Genomic DNA, 18,275 nt, shown 5'->3' with positions numbered 1-18,275 from the left:
TCGATAGTTACACCCCAAGGAGAGGTGAACTCATGACTGCTTGATCTTGAGGTGGTGCTATTTGCCTATTTAACACCCCGGCCCTTGGGGTTCCAGTAAGATTTTGACTTCGTAGTAGGCATGTACATACCTTGTGAACTAATTGGCTCCCAACTTATGAATTAATGTGGTTGGTAACCTAGTTGAAAAAAGTCCTTGACCCACGATCGCCACTTGAATCAGCTAATTGTGGGTTCGAGCCGACATGTCTTACTATTATTGGTCATTGGTCCTACAAAAATACTATTTGCTTTATGAGAGTGCCTGGGGTTATAATCACTATCATGGAACCCCTTTTTTATGTTTAACTAAAAATAAAAACCATGACTAATAAATTAATTAATGGTAATCAGATTCGGCATTGGTAGGTTAGGCAACAATAACATGTTGTGTAATCCACTGCGCTAGAAAAACAAACATGCTGTTTAATCCAAATGTCATCAAGGATAATAAATTCATAATTGCATCTCTCTTTCAATGTCATGAAAAGTATACCTGCTCCAACAAATATGCTTACTTTTCCAACCCAAAGTAAAAATTCTCAAGTTTCTCTAACAACCCAAGACTAGCAGGCACTTCCTTGATTTTTGTCCCACGAATGGAAAGCTGAATCAAAGATTTTAGATTACCAATTGAGTCTGGCAAGTCTTTGAGTGATGAGCACCAATTTAAAGAAAGAAATTGGAGAGAATTCAGCTTGCAAATACTGTTTGGGAGTTCTTCAATATTTGTCCCATCCAAGGAAAGCCTAACAATAGACTTTAGATCACCAATTGACTCGGGCAATTTTTGGAGCAATGAACATGAAATGAGAGTTAGAACTTGAAGAGAACTGAGACTGCAAATGCTGTTTGGGAGCTCTTCAATTTTTGTCCCATCCAAAGAAAGCGTCACAAGAGACTTCAGATCACCAATCGACTCAGGCAATTTTTGGAGTGATGTGCATGAAATGAGACTTAGAAATTGAAGAGAACCTAGCCTGCAAATATTGTTTGGGAGTTCTTCAATTTTTGTATCATCCAAGTAAAGCTCAATAAGAGATTTCAGATCACCAATGGATTCATGTAAATTGACCATGTTTTTACAACATCCAAGATCCAACGTCTCCAAGCGAGGAAACCATGAGAAATCAGGGGATTCAGATAGATCACAAAACCGGAGGTGGAGAACTTTCAAATTTCGAAAACACTGTCAAACAAAGAAACAATTATAAAAATACTATAATCTACAATACTGATTATAAGATAAGGCAAAAGAAGAGGAATAATACTATACCTCAAACTCATTTTGAGGCTTGTTTTTCCAAGCTTGTCTAATCCGGCTATTTGATAGGTTCATATAGACTAGTTTCTTCAGGAAAAAATTAGATGGTAGAATTTCTAGGGGGCATCCCCACCAACTGAACCAGATTAAGCTAGAAGGAAGAGGTGGAAATTCTCCTTGATAGTGTGCTCCGTTGATGTTGAGAAATCTTAGCCTTTTCATCACTGCAAAGTCTTCCCCATGTAGGCATACACCCAGACAGGGCTGATTTGAGGGCAAGAGGATGCCTTCAATCTCCCGAGTTCCCTGTAGTGAATAAAAAGAAGAAGAAAAAAATATATATATAGAGTTACGACACACAAAAATCAATGAGAAAAAAAGGGAAAAAAAGAGATGTAGGGCCTAACTCATTGAATTCACTACATATGATGGAGAAGGTATCTCCAAGGTGTCATCTTGGGAAGGAATCCCCAAGGCATTGGCATAGAGAGTTTGAGGGGGCCATCCAAGCCAGCTAGCGGCTTGGAGGAATTTTTCCTTTATGGCTTGATTCTAATGCATTTACTTAGGTTCCATGAGGCTATGATACTCACATAGAAATGAAAAAATGGTTTCGGGAAAAAGTTTTACCTTGTGTTTTTGTAATACATCCAAGATTTCATCATGATTCCATAACCTACTGCGCAAGTATGGCTCCGGACTTTCGTCTAAGATAATGCGTCTTCCCATGTCTTGAATATGTTTATCCATCCATAACACATCATAGGAATCACTCAAATTAGCAGTAAATTTTAGTAGAGACTTTTGAGTGAGTGTTTTTATTGCTAACATTGGATAAAAGCCACAAGCCTCCCATAGAGAAATTACAATTTCTTTCCTCCATCCAACGAAAAAGCATGCCGCATCAAGAAATATAGATCTCTCATCATCGTCTAGAATATAGTAGCTTTTCTTTAAATTTTGATAGATCTTCTCATCAAGCCTTCTTTTCAACTCTAACATCATTCCTTCCCATTCTTCTTTATTTCTTCCAGAAAGAGAAGAACACAATGCTTCTAGAGCTAAAGGCAATCCTCTTGCCAACTGTAGGACATTGTGGGAAAACTGCTTATAATCTTTGGGAGGTTGGTGGCACGCAAATGCATGCCAACTAAAGAGTTGAAGAGATTGCTCATCATCCAATTCTTTAGGCCAGTATCTTTTATCTTCATCAATTTGAGCCAACTCTAGAATATGTTCATCTCTACTTGTTATAATAACCCTACTTCCTGGTCCAAGCCAATTGGATTCAATAGCCAAAGCATCGAGTTGGGAACGATCAGTCACATTATCAAGAACAAGAAGAATATTTTCTCCATTTAATCTTTCTTTTATCAAGTATTGTCCCTCATGAACATTCCTTATTCGGTAATCAAATTGGTTTTTGGAGAAAAGAAGTTGCTTTTGCAAAGCAACTAATTCTTTTTCTCCCATATCTTCAAGAAAACATCTCCTATGAAAGCTGTTAAGAATGTGATTGTAAAGAGCCTTTGCAATAGTTGTTTTCCCAATTCCACCTATGCCACATATTCCCACAAATCGAACATCTGGGGACCCAACATTTAATAGAAGTAGCAGATCACTTACACGATCATCTAATCCAATTGGAAATTTAATATGCCCCAAGCGACCGCTATCCAATTGCCTCAAAACCTTACTAACAACTATGTCGATTAGCTCCACCTGATTCCTGCACTTATTTAATATCAAGAAAGAGTAGTAATTATAACTAATGAAGTTAAAATCTCAAAGCGTAACAAAAGAAATATAGAAGTCAATCGGATTGGTGGGATTTCTTTAGATCTTAATTATTAAGAGGTAGACAAAATAAATTTTAAAAAAAAAAAAAAAAAAAAAAAAAAAGTTTCTAAATCCTTCTGCAGATGGATCATCTTAACTTACTCAGTTACGTCCTGGAGATGGTATCCGGATATTTGTGCAACCTCAGTCAAGGCATTCTTCCAACTCTCTACGGTCTGGGGATCAAATTTTTGTTGGTGTCGTTGAAATGATTGTTGATAACTTCCGGTCTGATGGCGAACATCTCTTGGCTCGAAATCCAAGAATATCGGCAGAATTGACTGACCGTCGGATCTGCGGCATCGAACCATCTCAACCAGTTCCTGGAGGCACCATGAGCTATCTGCATAGCCTTTAGAGAAGACAGGAATCGAGATTTTGGAATGTTGGATTGCTTCAAGGACGCCGTTCGTTTTTATTGCTCCTCCATCTGGCTTCTGCAGGTTTTCTCCATTCATAAACACATTGATTCCTTCTCTTTCCAGAGCTTTGTGAAGGAAAGCAGTGAAGTTATAGAGTGTTTCATCAGGCCTGCAACTGAGAAACACATCGTAACAAGTGGTTGACACAGAAGAGGAACCCCCATCATGTAGCACTACTGCTGCCATGTATGAAGCTTTAGTTAAGTTGCAGGTGCAAAGAGGATGGACGCCGGGGAGCTCGATCTATCTCTCTCCTGTCAATGAATTCTCCTTTGCGAAATAATAATTGCATCGGAAATCATAGGCTAATCTAAATGCAGGGTACCATGGAAGACTATTAACCCCTATTTAATTTAATTTAATTTGCACCCCAAAAAAAAAAAAACCCTAGCTATTTAATTCTTAATCACTCTGTCATCGTGGTTATGAAGCCCGATGCATTCGCCTCTTATCTCTATTAATAATAATAATAATAATAATAATAATTTTCATAAAGAGACTTTTGTTTCCAACACTCCCGTCCGTCAGCCAGAAATGACCTCTTCAATCTATTCATTCCCCTCGCTGCTATCTCTTTCTTTAATTTAACTAAGCGAATGGTCAAGTGCCAATAAAGAAAGAAAGTTGGGATAGAAGAATGGGAAGTTCAAGTGGACAAATAAAAATAGCAAAGACACGCCAAGCCATGGATCAAGTACTCGTACTCGTACCGTGTTTGATAAGAAAATATCATAATTTGTTTGAATCAAATGAGATATATTCTTGGGAAAATTAGCTGATTACTTACTTTTGGGTTTCACATTATTAAATTATTCAATTTATGTTTTAGTTAACAACAATCTTTAAAATCAAGTTTGGGTTTACAAAACTACCCAGAACAGTGATTCTTCCTCAATTATCCTTATTTTTTTTTACCATTCTATCCCGTCTTGTCCAATCACCTTCCGATTGGATTTACAAAACTACCCAACTAGTCTTCTTGAAGGTATACGGGAGGCGAAGGACGTCAGCACCGACAATGGCAATGAAGACATTGGCAAAGGTCTTAGATTGAGAAGATAGGTGAGTCGCCTTTCCTAGGTGAGGTGTCTCTTATTTGGGCAGAGGTGGAAGGGCATCAGTAGATGAACCCGCTTTCGCACTCCTCAACTCACAGAAGCCCTAATTTAAAGAGATGATGGATCTATAGCAATTTGATTTTCCTAATTTTCCTGCAAACTTAGACACGCACAAGCACCCAGAGAGAGATGTGGTTCGATCTTGCTTGGTTTATCCTCTCCTCTATCGATCCAGGAAAGATGCACAGAGAGAGAGAGAGAGAGAGAGTCTAGATTGGTATCCCCATCTCTTCCGATGAACAGAAGACCAGGAGCTTCTGCAACTTCCTATTCGTTTCACCCTCCCCCAGCTCCTTTTATTTTTTATTGGAAATCGAACCCAGTGTATAAACTGTAAGATCGGCACACCAATTTCCACCAACCAAACAACTCAATCACCGCCTTGAATGCCCAAGCTCCGGTTATTGGAGTTCAGCAACTCCAATGTGGGATTCCAGGTTGAGCTTGAGCTTGAATCCAATGCAAATCTTCTATAAAATGACTTCGGCATGTACTAGAAACTCATTCAAACAGGTTGGATACTTGAATCCCTTAACACTCGAATGATCAAAAATGGGACATCAGAGAAGGTGGGGTGCAAGAAGTCGAGGGTAAAATGATTAAAAAAAAAAGCATAATTGAGGGAGAATCACTGTTCTAGGTAGTTTTGTAAACCCAAACTTGATTTTAGAGATTATTGTTAACTGAAACACAAGTTGGATAATTTAGTAAAGTGAAACCCAAAAGTGGGTAATCAGGTAATTTATCCTATATTCTTTTCATCGAGTCATAACAAAATCAACAAGTTTGGTCTTTTCTTAAAAGGAAAAAAAAAAAGTATCAATGACACAAATATCGGGCATCTGGTTTTTCCACCAGAATATATTTCCGAAGAGATAAAATGGGCTGCTTTAGATAGACCTTGGTACAGATTTGTTTTAGCAATTTTTAATTTTTTTTTAAATTTTGATTACAAGATTCCATCTCTGCTGATGACAGTGCCAAAGGTGGAGAGGTGTCATTATTTAAAGCTAATTTTATAATATTATGAGATAGGAATTCCTAAACTTATCCTATGTACCATTCTTCTCATTTATTCTTTATTAATATATACTTTACGAAATTTTAGCAAAAATAAATAAATAAATAAATTTATCCACTTGAGTATTGATCCTCTTGAATGATTCTATTTGATATTTAAGCTCTATTTTTGGGTCATGAAATGGTCGAAAGTCAAATAAAGAACTTAAAATCTTTCAGTAGACCCGTTTATTTCTATGTAAAAGGTGCGTAAAACAAATTTTCTATAAAAACAGATTTTTCACTGTTTATTTTATATTATAAAATTTTCAAGAGGGAAAATTTTACCAAAAGTTCTCTATTTACCGGAAAATAGCTTGTAAAATTTTACGCCAAAAATGGCTGTAAAATAGGTTAAAAAAGGGTTATGATCGTCCCTGATAAAATCGAAATCGGAAAAAAAAAAATGATTCAATACAATAAGGGAAAAGATCGTACTATTCCCTACTGAGACAACAAACACTCTCAATGGATCCTCCGCGGGCTGGGCATACCTTTTTCGTGCGTCTTTCTCGTGGTGGGAACAGAACAACAGGGAAAGACCCGGCCGACCTGCCCAGGGCTCAAGGGCGAGCATACGAGAGTGAGTCAAAAGGCTTCTGTTCCCATTCTTGGTTTGGGGGCTTTCAGGCCCCTCTCGATCTTATTCGTATAAGGTAAGGGGGAAGGGGGAAGGGGGAAGGAGTCTAAATCAATGGACATTAATGAACCATCATTGATGGAAGTTGCACATGACACGATCAATTTTTGACTCAAGGTCCAGAAGAAGAAGAGTTGAGGCCTCCGAGCATTTCTCCCATCATCTTCCCCAATAGTTTATCGCAGAGAACGGATTTGAGCGCGGAGATGCCAAAGGCGGAGGAGATGACGATAGTAGGACCGAGTGAGGTGCATTTACGGGCAAGTTGTATCGCATGCGGTGACCTCTTGAGGGCGGATCAGGTTCAAGTACAAGAATATTCTTGTACATCTCTGATCCGTAGATTTGAAATCCATTTTCTCTTTCTTCATTTGATAGATTTCAAATCCATGGACCAGGGATGTAAGTGAACCTGATCCGTTCTCCGAACTCTTCCCTTCTCTCCTCTTTCTCTTTCGTTACCTTCTCCAGTTTTCATTTTTCTTCCTTGCTCTGTTTCTGATGTTCCTAGCGATGAGCCCTATGAAATTGAATCAAACTTTCAAGGTCCTCCTTTCCCTTTCAAAATTTGGGAACAAGCTTCTTTCCCTTGGGCAATTCAAACATAGAGACTCAAACCTGAACCTTTCCTTTGCTGTAAGAATTGAAACCTGCAACCACTGTTTTGCCTCGAGAACTTCCGCCTGATTCTGCTTTCGAGATTTTTACTTCATTCTTAGGTTGTTTATTCCTGTATTAATTGGTTGATTTACGAAGGTAGTGGTTTAGCTACCTAATCTCAAATCTTCAGACAAATTGATCTTCATATGAGAGGGCTCTCTCCATAAGAGAAATAAATTAGTCCATATCAAGTATAGGCCGATTTGTATCGGTATTATCATTTAGGGTTAGAGGTTTTTCTGTCCCAAAGGGTTTCAACAATTGAAATTTTTACCTCTTAGAACCAAACACTAAAAATTTTTGCAAAAGTAAAATTTTACGTCAAAACAAATGGAACTTTAATGAAATTTGGGACCTGAAATAGTGGGCCATGCATGTTAGAGAAATTTACATCCCATATGTTTATTTTCAAGGTGATAATTTCTTTAATGAAACAATTCATGCTCTTCATTTTACTTTTTGGCTATTCAACTTGTACACAAATGGATCGATTAAAGAAGCAAAATTGCACAAATGGAGTCCAAAGATACATAATTGCATCCTTGTACTCATTATAGTTTTGATTACCAAGGCAAAAAAAAAATGATAAAGGTGTTTTGAATGGTCAAAATTTGTCATATGATGAATCAGATGGGGCTAAAATTCTTGAAGACAATAGATTCCCAAGTCCCTTGTATATGTGTCAAGTTTTAGCTTAAATGGAGTTAGCCAAGTAGCAAAACAAATCTAAGGATTCTAAGATGATGCATTGCATATGCAAAATACAATGATACATGCCAATATATGAGGACATTTGATTGAATTAGATCATGAAATTTTCCAAAACCACCTACGACATGACGTAAACTGGTGAAGCACTGTTATTACAAGATAAACTTATTACAGTAGGGAAGAGTAATCAATGTCAAAAAATTAATTACTGCATAACAAATAGGTGACAACAGAACATGACTTATCCAATCAATGTCTTGAAAAGTATACATATCCATCAAATATTTTTACTTTTCCACCCAATGTAAGAACTCTCTAATTTCTCTAACAGCCCAACACCAATAGGCAGTTTTTTAATTTTTGTCCCATGTATAGAAAACTCAACCAAAGATTTTAGATTGTCAATTGACTCTGGCAAATTCTCTAGTGATGAGCACCAATTTAAAGTAAGATATTGGAGAGAGCTTAGTCTGCAAATACTACTCGGGAGCTCTTCAATTTGCGTCCAATCCAAGGAAAATGTAACTAGAGATTTTAGATCACCAATTGACTCGGGCAATTTCTTGAGTGATTTGCAACAAACGAGAGTTAGAGATTGGAGAGAACTCAACCCACAAATACTATTTGGGAGTTCTTGAATTTTTGTCCCATCCAAGGAAAGTGTAACTAGAGACCTTAAATCACCAATTGACTTAGGCAAGTTTTGAAGTGATGAGCATGAACTGAGATTTAGAAATTGGAGGTTAGTCAATTGGCAAATACTGTTTGGGAGTTCTTCAATTTCTGTATCATCCAAGTAAAGCTTGACAAGAGATTTTAGATCGCCGATGGTTTGGTGTAAATTGACCATATTTTTGCAACATCCAAGATCCAATGTCTCTAGGTGAGGAAACCATGAAAAATCAGGAGACACAGATAAATGATCACAAAATCGGAGGCGGAGAACTTTCAACTTTTGGAAACACTGTCAAAAAAGAAACAAATATAAAATACTGCTACTCAATACTTGATAACAAGATTAGACAAGAGAAAAGGATTAATACTTACCTGACCTTCATCCTGAGGATTGTTTGTCCAAGCTTGTCTAATCCGGCTGTTTGATAGGTTCATATAAACTAGTCTCTTGAGATAAGAAATATCCGGTATAATTTCCGAAGGGCATCTCCACCAACTGAACCAGCTTAAGCTAGAAGGAAGATGTGGAAAGTCTCCTTCCAAATGTGCTCCATTAAGGTAGAGAAATCTTATCTTGGACATCATTTCAAAGTCTTTCATATGTAGGCATACATTCCAACACAATTTATTTGAGGGCGGGAGGATGCCTTCAATACTTTGGGTTTCCTGTAGTATAAAAAAATTGAAGTTTATGCGCACAAACTCAATCAAGAAAAGGAAAAAAGAGATGGAGAGACTAACTCATTGAATGCATTGTATATTATGGGGAAGTGAATCTTCAAGCTGAATGATCCCCAAATGGAAGGCATCTAAGACACCCATAGGTGATTTGTACAATAAAGGGAGAGAGAATTGGGTGACGGGGAGTGGGGAGTGGGGAGTGGGGAGAGCATAAAAAATGGGGGATAGAGAATGTGAGGGGTCTCGGGAAGGAATCTCCAAGTTGATGATTTAGAGGAACTTTTCCCTTATGCCTTGGTCTCATACACTTACTAAGCTCCATGGGCCTGGGATTGCACATTTATGTAGAAATGAAAAAGAGTCTTGAAGGGAAAAAAGTCTTACCTTGTGTTCTTTTAATACATCCAAGATTTCATCATGATGCCATAATCTACTACGTTTACCAGGCTCCATGAGGTTTTCTTCATAGATAATGCTCCTTCCCATGGCTTGAATTTGATCATGCATCCGTAGCTCATCATAAGAATTTCTCAAATTGGCAATAAATTTTAGGAGAGACCTTTGAGTGAGTTTTTTTATTGTTGATATAGGTTCAAAGCCACAAGCTTCCCACAAAGAAATTAAAATTTCTTTCCTCCATCCAATGAAAAAGCATGCAGCATCAAGAAATATAGATTTCTCATCATCTTCCAAGCTATCATAGCTTATTTTTAACTTTTTGTTGACTGCATTATTTGGAATTCTTTTCAATTTTCGTAAGACACTTTGCCATACATCTTTTTCTCTTATGTCACAGAGATAAGAACCCAAAACTTCTAGAGTCAATGGCAATCCTCCCGCCAAGTGTAGCACATCATTGGAAAGTTGTTTATAATCTTCAGGGGGTTGGTCACTTGAAAATGCATGCAAACTAAAGAGTTGAAGAGATCGGTTAGTATCCAACTCTTTGGGCCAATATATTTTTCCTTCATCAACTTTAGCCACCTTTAAAATATGTTCATCTCTACATGTTATGATAATTATACTACCTCGACCGAAAGAATTTGATTCAATAGCCAAAGCATTGAGTTGTGAAATACAATCCACATCATCAAGAATAAGAAGAACATTTTCAACTTGTAGTCTTTCTTTTATCAATTGTTGTCCCCTGTGAACATTCCATACTTGGCCATTGACTCTTTTTTTGGAGACAATATGAAGAAGTTGCTCTTGCAAAGGAACTAATCCCTTTAATCCGGATGCTTCCTCTCTAATATTTGCAAGAAAACAACTGCTAATGAATCTGTTATAGTTGTTATTGTAAAAAGCTTTTGCAATAGTTGTCTTCCCAATACCTCCTATACCACATATTCCCACAAATTGAACATCATCATTGGAGCCAGCGTTTAATAGAAGTGATAGATTTTCCACATGGTCATGCAGTCCAATAGGATATTTAATATCTCCCATGCGACCACAATCCAGTTCACTCAAAGCCCTATCAACAACTTTGTCGACCAGCTTTAATAAATTCCTGCAATTATTTCATATCAAGAAGGAATAATATTAACTAATGAGATCAAAATCTCAAATCCAACAAAAGAAATGAAGAATATAAATTTTTCTTTGAATTAAAATGGAAAACTATTTACGAGGTCATGTTTTAGAAATGGCTTCCTAAGCGGCTTTCTCTCATCATGCCACAAGAATAAATGAACTTATCCACTTGGGAATTGGGATTAGTTCTACACCATATGAATTAGTTAGTCACATCTATTCAATCAAATAACGCTCCCTATGTATATCTATGCATCCTTTCGTTATCTTGGCTGTCCGTTTATGTTTATATCCATACATTATCCAACAGTAAATATCTTTACTTTGTCATTTGACAAACTTCATTTTATGTCACATCCAATGTGGTAGATATTTGGATAATATTCCCTTTCAGTCCAGAAAAATATTAATGGAAAAAACTTTGTGACACACTAATTGAAGGCCGGCTCAACAATTGCCATACACCCATACGCTTCACGGTCATGTGGCAGTTGCTATTGGTCAATTAAGCATAAGATTGGTGGGGATTCACGGTATCTAAAATTAAGGGTACACAAGATAATCAAATAAAAATTTAATCTCTTAAGGCTAAGGCTCTCTTTGGTTTGATTTCTATTTGTATTTATTTGACTTATTTCTATTTTTACAAGTGTTTGATATAATTCATAGCACTTATTTCTATTTATAATAAATTAAAATAAATCACAAATCATAAATTACTCTCACGCAATTTGTGATTTGTGGCAACAAATCATTTATGCTGATTTTTACACTACCTTAAATTAGTATATGTGCTAAAACATTCAAAATTAAAGGTAAATAGATAACTTCAGTGTTTTATACTTTTCAAATAGAAAACCCCAACTCCTATCATCTCTCTCCCTCGAAGCTCAAAGCTAAAAGTGAAACCTGAAACTTATTTTCTTATTTTATAATCTATTTTATAAACTATAACCAAACTAATACTATTTGTAATCTATAATTTATTGTCATGAATAATTTCTAAACAAATGTTGATAAATACAAATAGAAATCATACCAAAAGAGCCTAAGAACGTATCATATAAGACTCTGGCATTGAGAATTACCCATTTACTTGCTTGAGTTCGTATCCCGTTCGCTCTGTTGCCATAGTCATCGCTTTCTTCCATCCCTCTATGGTACGGTCATCAAATTTATCCTTGTGATTCTTAAACGATTGTATAAAACTTTTGGTCTGATGGCGAACATCTGTTGGATCAACATCGAAGAATATGGGAAGAATTATTTGACCTTCGGATTTATGGCATTGAACAATCTCAGCCAGTTCAAGGAGGCACCATTTGCTATCTGCATAGCCTATAGAGAAGATAGGAATAGAGATTTTGGATCGCCCGATTGCTTGGAGGACTGCCGGTCCAATCTCTTCTCCACCCCAAAGGTTTTCGCTATCCATAAATGCATTGATTCCTTCTGTTATCAAAGCTTTGTGAAGGAAAACAGTGAAGTTATTGCGGGTATCTTCACCCCTGAAACTGAGAAACACATCGAAAGTGTTTGGTATAGAAGAGGAGGAAGAGGAGGAGGAAGCCCCATCATGTGCTGCCATGCATGAAGCTATAGTTGCAGGTGCAAAGAGGATGCCGAGGAGCTCTTTTTCTCTCCTATCACTGACTTCTCCTTTGTGAAATAATTGCTCGTTTGGAGAAAGGTATCGGAAATCATAAGTTATCTAAACAAACACTCTTGACCTCTTTCTTTTGAGGTGTTGGTCTATGCCAGATCTGTTGGATATAAACAAACCAATGAGGAATCCTAGAGGCCAGTCATTGAATTTTTCAAGTTACTTGGTCCCATTTGTTTGACAAATTAACAGAGTGGATCCCATGTTATAGGTTGGATTGAAAAAAATATATATAAATAAAAATAAATAATGTAATAATTTTTATTTTTTTTTCGTAGGATGAAAATCTATGAAAAAAGAAAAAAAATGGAGATAAGATGGAATTCTTATAAGGAATAGAGGAAATAGAAAAAGATCGAAATAGATTGAAGCAAAACAATTTCTGCATGAAGTTCAGCCAAAATTGGTAGAATTTTAAATGTGAGTGTCAAAGGAAAAATATATGTCGCACTAGATAACATTTATTTTTTAAAATGATTTTGTTAGGTAAGTTTTCCACCCACTTATAATTTATCCAAATACTCAATTTTATGATAATTTTTGAGAAATAATCACAAATATTTTTTTTTAACATTTTTCACTCTTCCTCGTCAACAAATAGGACCTTAATGATCTATCATTGGGGTGCCCAGATGGTTAAGGTGAACTGGGAATTATGTGGATTAAATGCACAGTCTCAGGTTCGATTCCGTATTTATGCATCTATGATTTAAGTGGAGATCATGATGGTGAATTACTATACTAGTCTCCCTGAAGATTAATCGAAATGCACATAAATTGACTAAGACACCTTTCGTTAACAAAAAAAATAAAAAAAATAGGACTTTTTTTTTTTTAGTAAACACTAAATAGAACCTTAAGGACTAATTGTTAATCACTGTCACATGATCTATTGACCATTAAGAAAATCGATTCCATAAAGATATTTCATTTTCAAGGAGTTGAAGTCTTTGTAGATTTGCAAAAATATTAAAAAAAAATAAAAATAAAAATCTTTGCAGATTATTTCAGTCCCCATCGGTTCCAGTAATGTAGCTCAATGCATTCCCCCTTTCATCACTATTATTATACTGAGTACCATGATGCAATTCTGTCTCTCTTGAGAGGAAGGTTGGTGGGAAAATTGCCATCAATGTTTTTTTTGGAAAATTGCCATCAATGCGTTTGATTTGGAGTGGGAATCATATCTTTTTTTCTGGTAAAGGAGTGGGAATCATATCATATCATATCATAGATTATAAAAACAGGATCATAGATGTTACTCTAATATTTAATTCTTAGTCATTGTCATCAATCTAGGGTTAGGTTTGTTGCCCCGGTCTATCACTAAATGGCCACTAAGTAGGGTAGGTAGCCACTAACTAGGGTAGGTAGACTAAGTTGACTTGGTCAATCACTAAACGGCCACTAACTAGGGTAGTAGAGTGGTAATACACTTATCAACTTAATAAACTTTTGAAAATTATTATTGAAAAAATGTTGGATATGTCGTCGATATCAAATATGTTAGCATCCATTGTGTCTATCTCTCTTTTTTCTTTTTTTGAAATGATCCTCATATTCTTCTTAATGATACTCCATCATGTGTTTCTATTAGTGCTATCCGCTAACATACTTGATATCGACGACATACATATCCCTCTCCCATTATTATTATTATAAGACTTTTGGTTCACGCATAATGTCTTTTGAAATTCTTCCAACCAAGTAACCTTCTGATAATTGTTATCACAAGACTTTTAATTTGGTTCTAAGGTTGAAGTCTCTCTCTTCTAGAACTGTGGTAGAGTTTTGCTTCACAGTGCATCACAATTAAAAGAATGAGTACGATTGCACAAATTTCTCTGCATTTGATGTGATGTGGAATCTCCCTCTTAATACAAATTCCGCTAATCAAGGAAGAGTTTTTTAATAGTTTCTTCCTTCTTTAATTATTTTATCTTATTTGATGGATTATATTGTTATTCGGTGATTTCTTCAAGTCTTTTTAGGGAGAAAAGAATCCTGTCCGACTTGTTGGAGATGTGTAAATTATTTGAGAGACAACCGAAATTAAGTATAAAAGATGCTTGTTCGTGGGTTCTCCTATTGTTTGTGCATATTGATCTGTATATGCACTTACGAGTAGCATTCTCTCACTTTAATAATTATATGGTCATGATAATTGGTTTCGCTGGATTGCCTTTCTATGAAGCAGGAACTGGTTCATGGGCCCCATTAGATGGAACAAACAAGAATTTGATGTTTCAGTCTTTGATAAACTCTTCAAGGGATATGTTGCAAGTTCTTCTTTGACTTCAAGAAAGGGAGTGTGGGCGTAAACCACGTAACCCTTTATGTATCAGCTTTGATCATGTGGAGTTTTTAAAGATTGATCCGAATAGAAGACTTGAATTGAAATTGTAAGTTTAGGTAATTTTGTATTGTTTTCCACGTTATACCATAGATTATATAATTATATAGCATGCTTATTGAATTTTCCAATGAATTATTTAAATTTATAATTCTAATTATTATCATCAATTTTATGGGTTACTTGACCCCTGGTAAATCATAATAGGGCCACCAACTAAGATACGACAATGGGGATCAACCAAATAACCTTTTGATAATTGATATCAAGACTTTAGAGATGTTATCTTATATGATTAGTTTTTAATTAGAGCCTATTGGTGCTTTTTTTTTTTTTAATGTCAACTCTCCATTTGTTTGGATCTAAAATGGTTAAAAATAAAATAAAAAAGGGAAGGAAAGAGAAAACACTAAAAACAATTCCCATATGGCAGCTGGCGCGCGTCATTGTCTAATGTCGTGGCCACTTTTCCCCAATATATCCATTAGCTTGATGGATAGAGCTCCACTCCATGATTCCAGACAAAGCCATCTACTTCGTGAACTGCGATTTTTAACTTTTAATATATGGGCTGCTATAGGACATGATGAATCCAATAGTTCAACATTCCAAGCCTTAATAGAATCAAAATCCTTCTTAGTTAGCTGGTTTAAAAATATTGCTTCTCTAGAAACTATATGGTTGTGGTTCCAGGCCACAACTAGAATCAGAAATCCTTCATCATTAAAACTACTTGTCATACTTCTTTGATCTTGTATATAGGTACAGTCTAGGACTTGTGTGGTTCTACAGAAGTGATGGATGTCCGGTGTACTGCTTCTAATGAGACTACCTGTATATCATTCCAGGCTAGTCTATTGTCACTCCAAGAAACAGATTTGGTTTAACTCAGTGACTATGAATTGGGTTTAATTGGGATTGGAAAGATTAACATGTTGTGTAATTAATAAAGTAATAATTTCCTATAGCTCACCCATAGGAGACCGCAAGTCATGATTTATCGGATCAAGGTTATGAACAATATACATATCCATCAAATATATTTGCTTATCAACCCAATGTAAATGCTGTTGAATCAGGAGTGATAAAGTATAATGACGCCATGGTCTGTTTGGCAACAATGGTTAGCTCTTTAGGATTTCCTTCAGAGTTCTGTTTGGAAGATAACTCATTATTACAGAGAAGCAAACCCTATTGCTGATTATCTTGCTAAGTCGGCGGCAAATTATGAAGCCTCTATTTCGATGGTTAAATGGCCTTTATTAGTTTTGGAGGAACTGAGGAATGAAGGTTTTTCTAGACCAAGATTTTTAGGATTTCCTAGTTTGCTTCTTATTTGGCGTCTTAGTAGTAAATTTTATTATGTTACTGTTTTTTTTTCTTTGATCCCCTTTCCTACTGATGGCAATGCAGAAGGTGGCTAGGGATTTAGAGTAGAGTGTCTGATTGTGATACAAGCTTGTTTCTAGAGATTTATTGTACCTCTTTCTGTTCTTTCTTATATTTTTAATATAAATGACCATTTAGCAAAAAAAAAAGTACAATATGGCTAACTAAATAATGGAATTTTAATCCTGTAATCAAAGCATGTTGTTAGGATTAGACAAAGAAAATGAGAAATCTAAAATTTTTAATGTCATTTATTGGCTTTATCCATTAGAAATATGAATTTCTCATCCACTGTTTAGTCATGTTCAGCATAACAACAAAAAATGTAAAAGAGAATAATAGTACTATTTCAATAAATAAAAATTAAAACCCACAGTTATTCAAATTGCCAATCCAATCTGCATTAATCAACAAAAAAAAATTAATGCTCTGAAGAATATTTTGGGGAAAGATCTTTGATGATACTGTCACTTCCATACTTTTGAACTAAAAAACCTGTGACTTAATGTTTGACTGTAAAATCTGGAAGAGGTTGAGGAGGTCCGTAATTGATCAGCTTCTGGTTGCACACATACATGCAGCAGCAATTGCAGCTACTTATAACATCAATTTTATAAGTTAGAAACTGAAGTTATTTGTGGTTGTGGTAGAGGTAGAGGCCAGTGAAGATAGCAAGTAGATTAAGGAAGAGGAAAATGAGGGAGGCCACACACACCCTGCAACAGAACTAAGATTTATTTAAATGGTTTTCTCATCTCGTAGTTTCACATAAGGCTCTTTAACTGAAAATCACCATTAACTAAAATTTAACCAACTAGTCGATATAATCTTTCACTTGAATCGCATGTTTGTTAATCATATTTATAACAACCCAAGTCCGATTCGGCCTTTTACAGAGCCGGATTTGGCTAATTCCATGTACAGTGTGAGCAAGTTGTTGCTCATTTTTGGGAGATCAAGTTTTGATTATCCAGCTGTCCTTTGGTGGAATTTTTTTTTTTTTTATGTGACTTAGTTCCTCTTGGTGACATCTTTGTCTTGTAATAATCTTTTTCCGCTACTGCAGGGTCTGGGAGGGGTAAATGTAAAGTCTTATCTCCTGCTTTTCAAGAAGATGGAGTACAAGACTCAGTCTTGATTAAGTTAAAGTTTACGGTATGACAGAAATAGGGATGGGTTGGCCTCATTAACATCTCTCCGCCCAACCCTCTAAAAGAAAGAAATAAAATAATTGGAAAGACCATAAATTCTCATCAGGTTCACATACGAGAATAATCTCATACGTCTCTGATCCGTGGTTTTGAAATCTATCAAATAAAGAGAGAGAATTTGAATTTCAAATCTACGGACCAAAGACATGTGAGATTGTTTTCATATGTGAACCTGATTTGATCTCAGGAACCACTTCCCTGAAAAATTAAAACGAAATATACACTATTGTTTCCAGACTTGACACCAACATCCAAGTGGTGGGTCTATGTCCTAGACCTTGTGCAATGGGTGTTGAGATTTCGCTTCTAGGTTGCCTTTATCACTTTGACAAGAAGGAAATCTGTCTCGTAGTACCGGGGGAGGGGAAGGGGGGGACCTTGCTAAAATGTAACAAAACAATACTAGCATAACAGTACGCATCTAGACCGAAGTATATGTGAACCAATTATAAAGCATATGTATCAGATGTGGTTGGTTGCTCCCACAGCTTCCTGAGCCAGGCATGCATGTGCAGTGGGTATTGCTTTACAGAACTTTCTTAACCTCAAAGAAATTAGAGCGTTCTTTATTTGCTGCAACAACTTCTTTTGTGGATGCCACTGCCACCACTACACCTTTCTCTTTTACAGCTTCTATTGCATCAGAAAATTCCTTGAAGTCATTCAAACTGCACAAAGAAATGTCAGTAAGTCAAAATCAGAGAAGTTTGAAATATAAAGGAAATACTTTTATAGGAGTATAGGACCACGGGCTCGCGTCTCAGGCAACTAGTGGCGGACAAAGACACCACTCAGACAATAGCCCCATAACAGCAATGAGAATCACAGCGAAGTCTATTCTATCAATGACTCAAATTTAAATAAACAAGCAAAACTTTTATTCCAAAAGTACACTTCCTGAGAGAGTCCAGGGCAACCCAGGAGATGATAGAACCAAACAGTCACCATCATAGTTGTCAAGGCATCTTAGGCCTCTAGGTGCCTTGGTCTCCTTTGTGGTCTTGGTCATCTTGGTG

The 18,275-nt window shown here is 36.1% G+C and overlaps 2 protein-coding genes across 2 annotated transcripts; both read right to left on the bottom strand.

The window, feature by feature from the left end:
- Positions 1–444: 444 nt before the first annotated feature.
- Positions 445–3,889, bottom strand: LOC122079195 (disease resistance protein RUN1-like). The gene is made up of 4 exons (XM_042645461.1): positions 3,244–3,889; positions 1,933–3,031; positions 1,315–1,608; positions 445–1,227 (listed from the first exon to the last, which is right to left on the bottom strand). Exons 1-4 carry the CDS (start codon positions 3,747–3,749, stop codon positions 553–555), a joined length of 2,574 nt encoding a protein of 857 aa, XP_042501395.1. The 5' UTR covers positions 3,750–3,889; the 3' UTR covers positions 445–552.
- A 4,006-nt stretch (positions 3,890–7,895) lies between these two features.
- On the bottom strand, positions 7,896–12,472 carry LOC122080400 (disease resistance protein RUN1-like). The gene is made up of 4 exons (XM_042647361.1): positions 11,732–12,472; positions 9,492–10,620; positions 8,799–9,092; positions 7,896–8,715 (listed from the first exon to the last, which is right to left on the bottom strand). The coding sequence occupies exons 1-4, from the start codon at positions 12,229–12,231 to the stop codon at positions 8,029–8,031; spliced, it is 2,610 nt and encodes an 869-aa protein (XP_042503295.1). The 5' UTR covers positions 12,232–12,472; the 3' UTR covers positions 7,896–8,028.
- Positions 12,473–18,275: the final 5,803 nt, after the last annotated feature.

Source organism: Macadamia integrifolia, chromosome 5 (assembly GCF_013358625.1).
Source record: "Macadamia integrifolia cultivar HAES 741 chromosome 5, SCU_Mint_v3, whole genome shotgun sequence".
NCBI classification, from domain to species: domain Eukaryota; kingdom Viridiplantae; phylum Streptophyta; class Magnoliopsida; order Proteales; family Proteaceae; genus Macadamia; species Macadamia integrifolia.
Note: the sequence above shows the minus strand (reverse complement) of the source record. Positions and strands in the feature narration are given on the sequence as shown.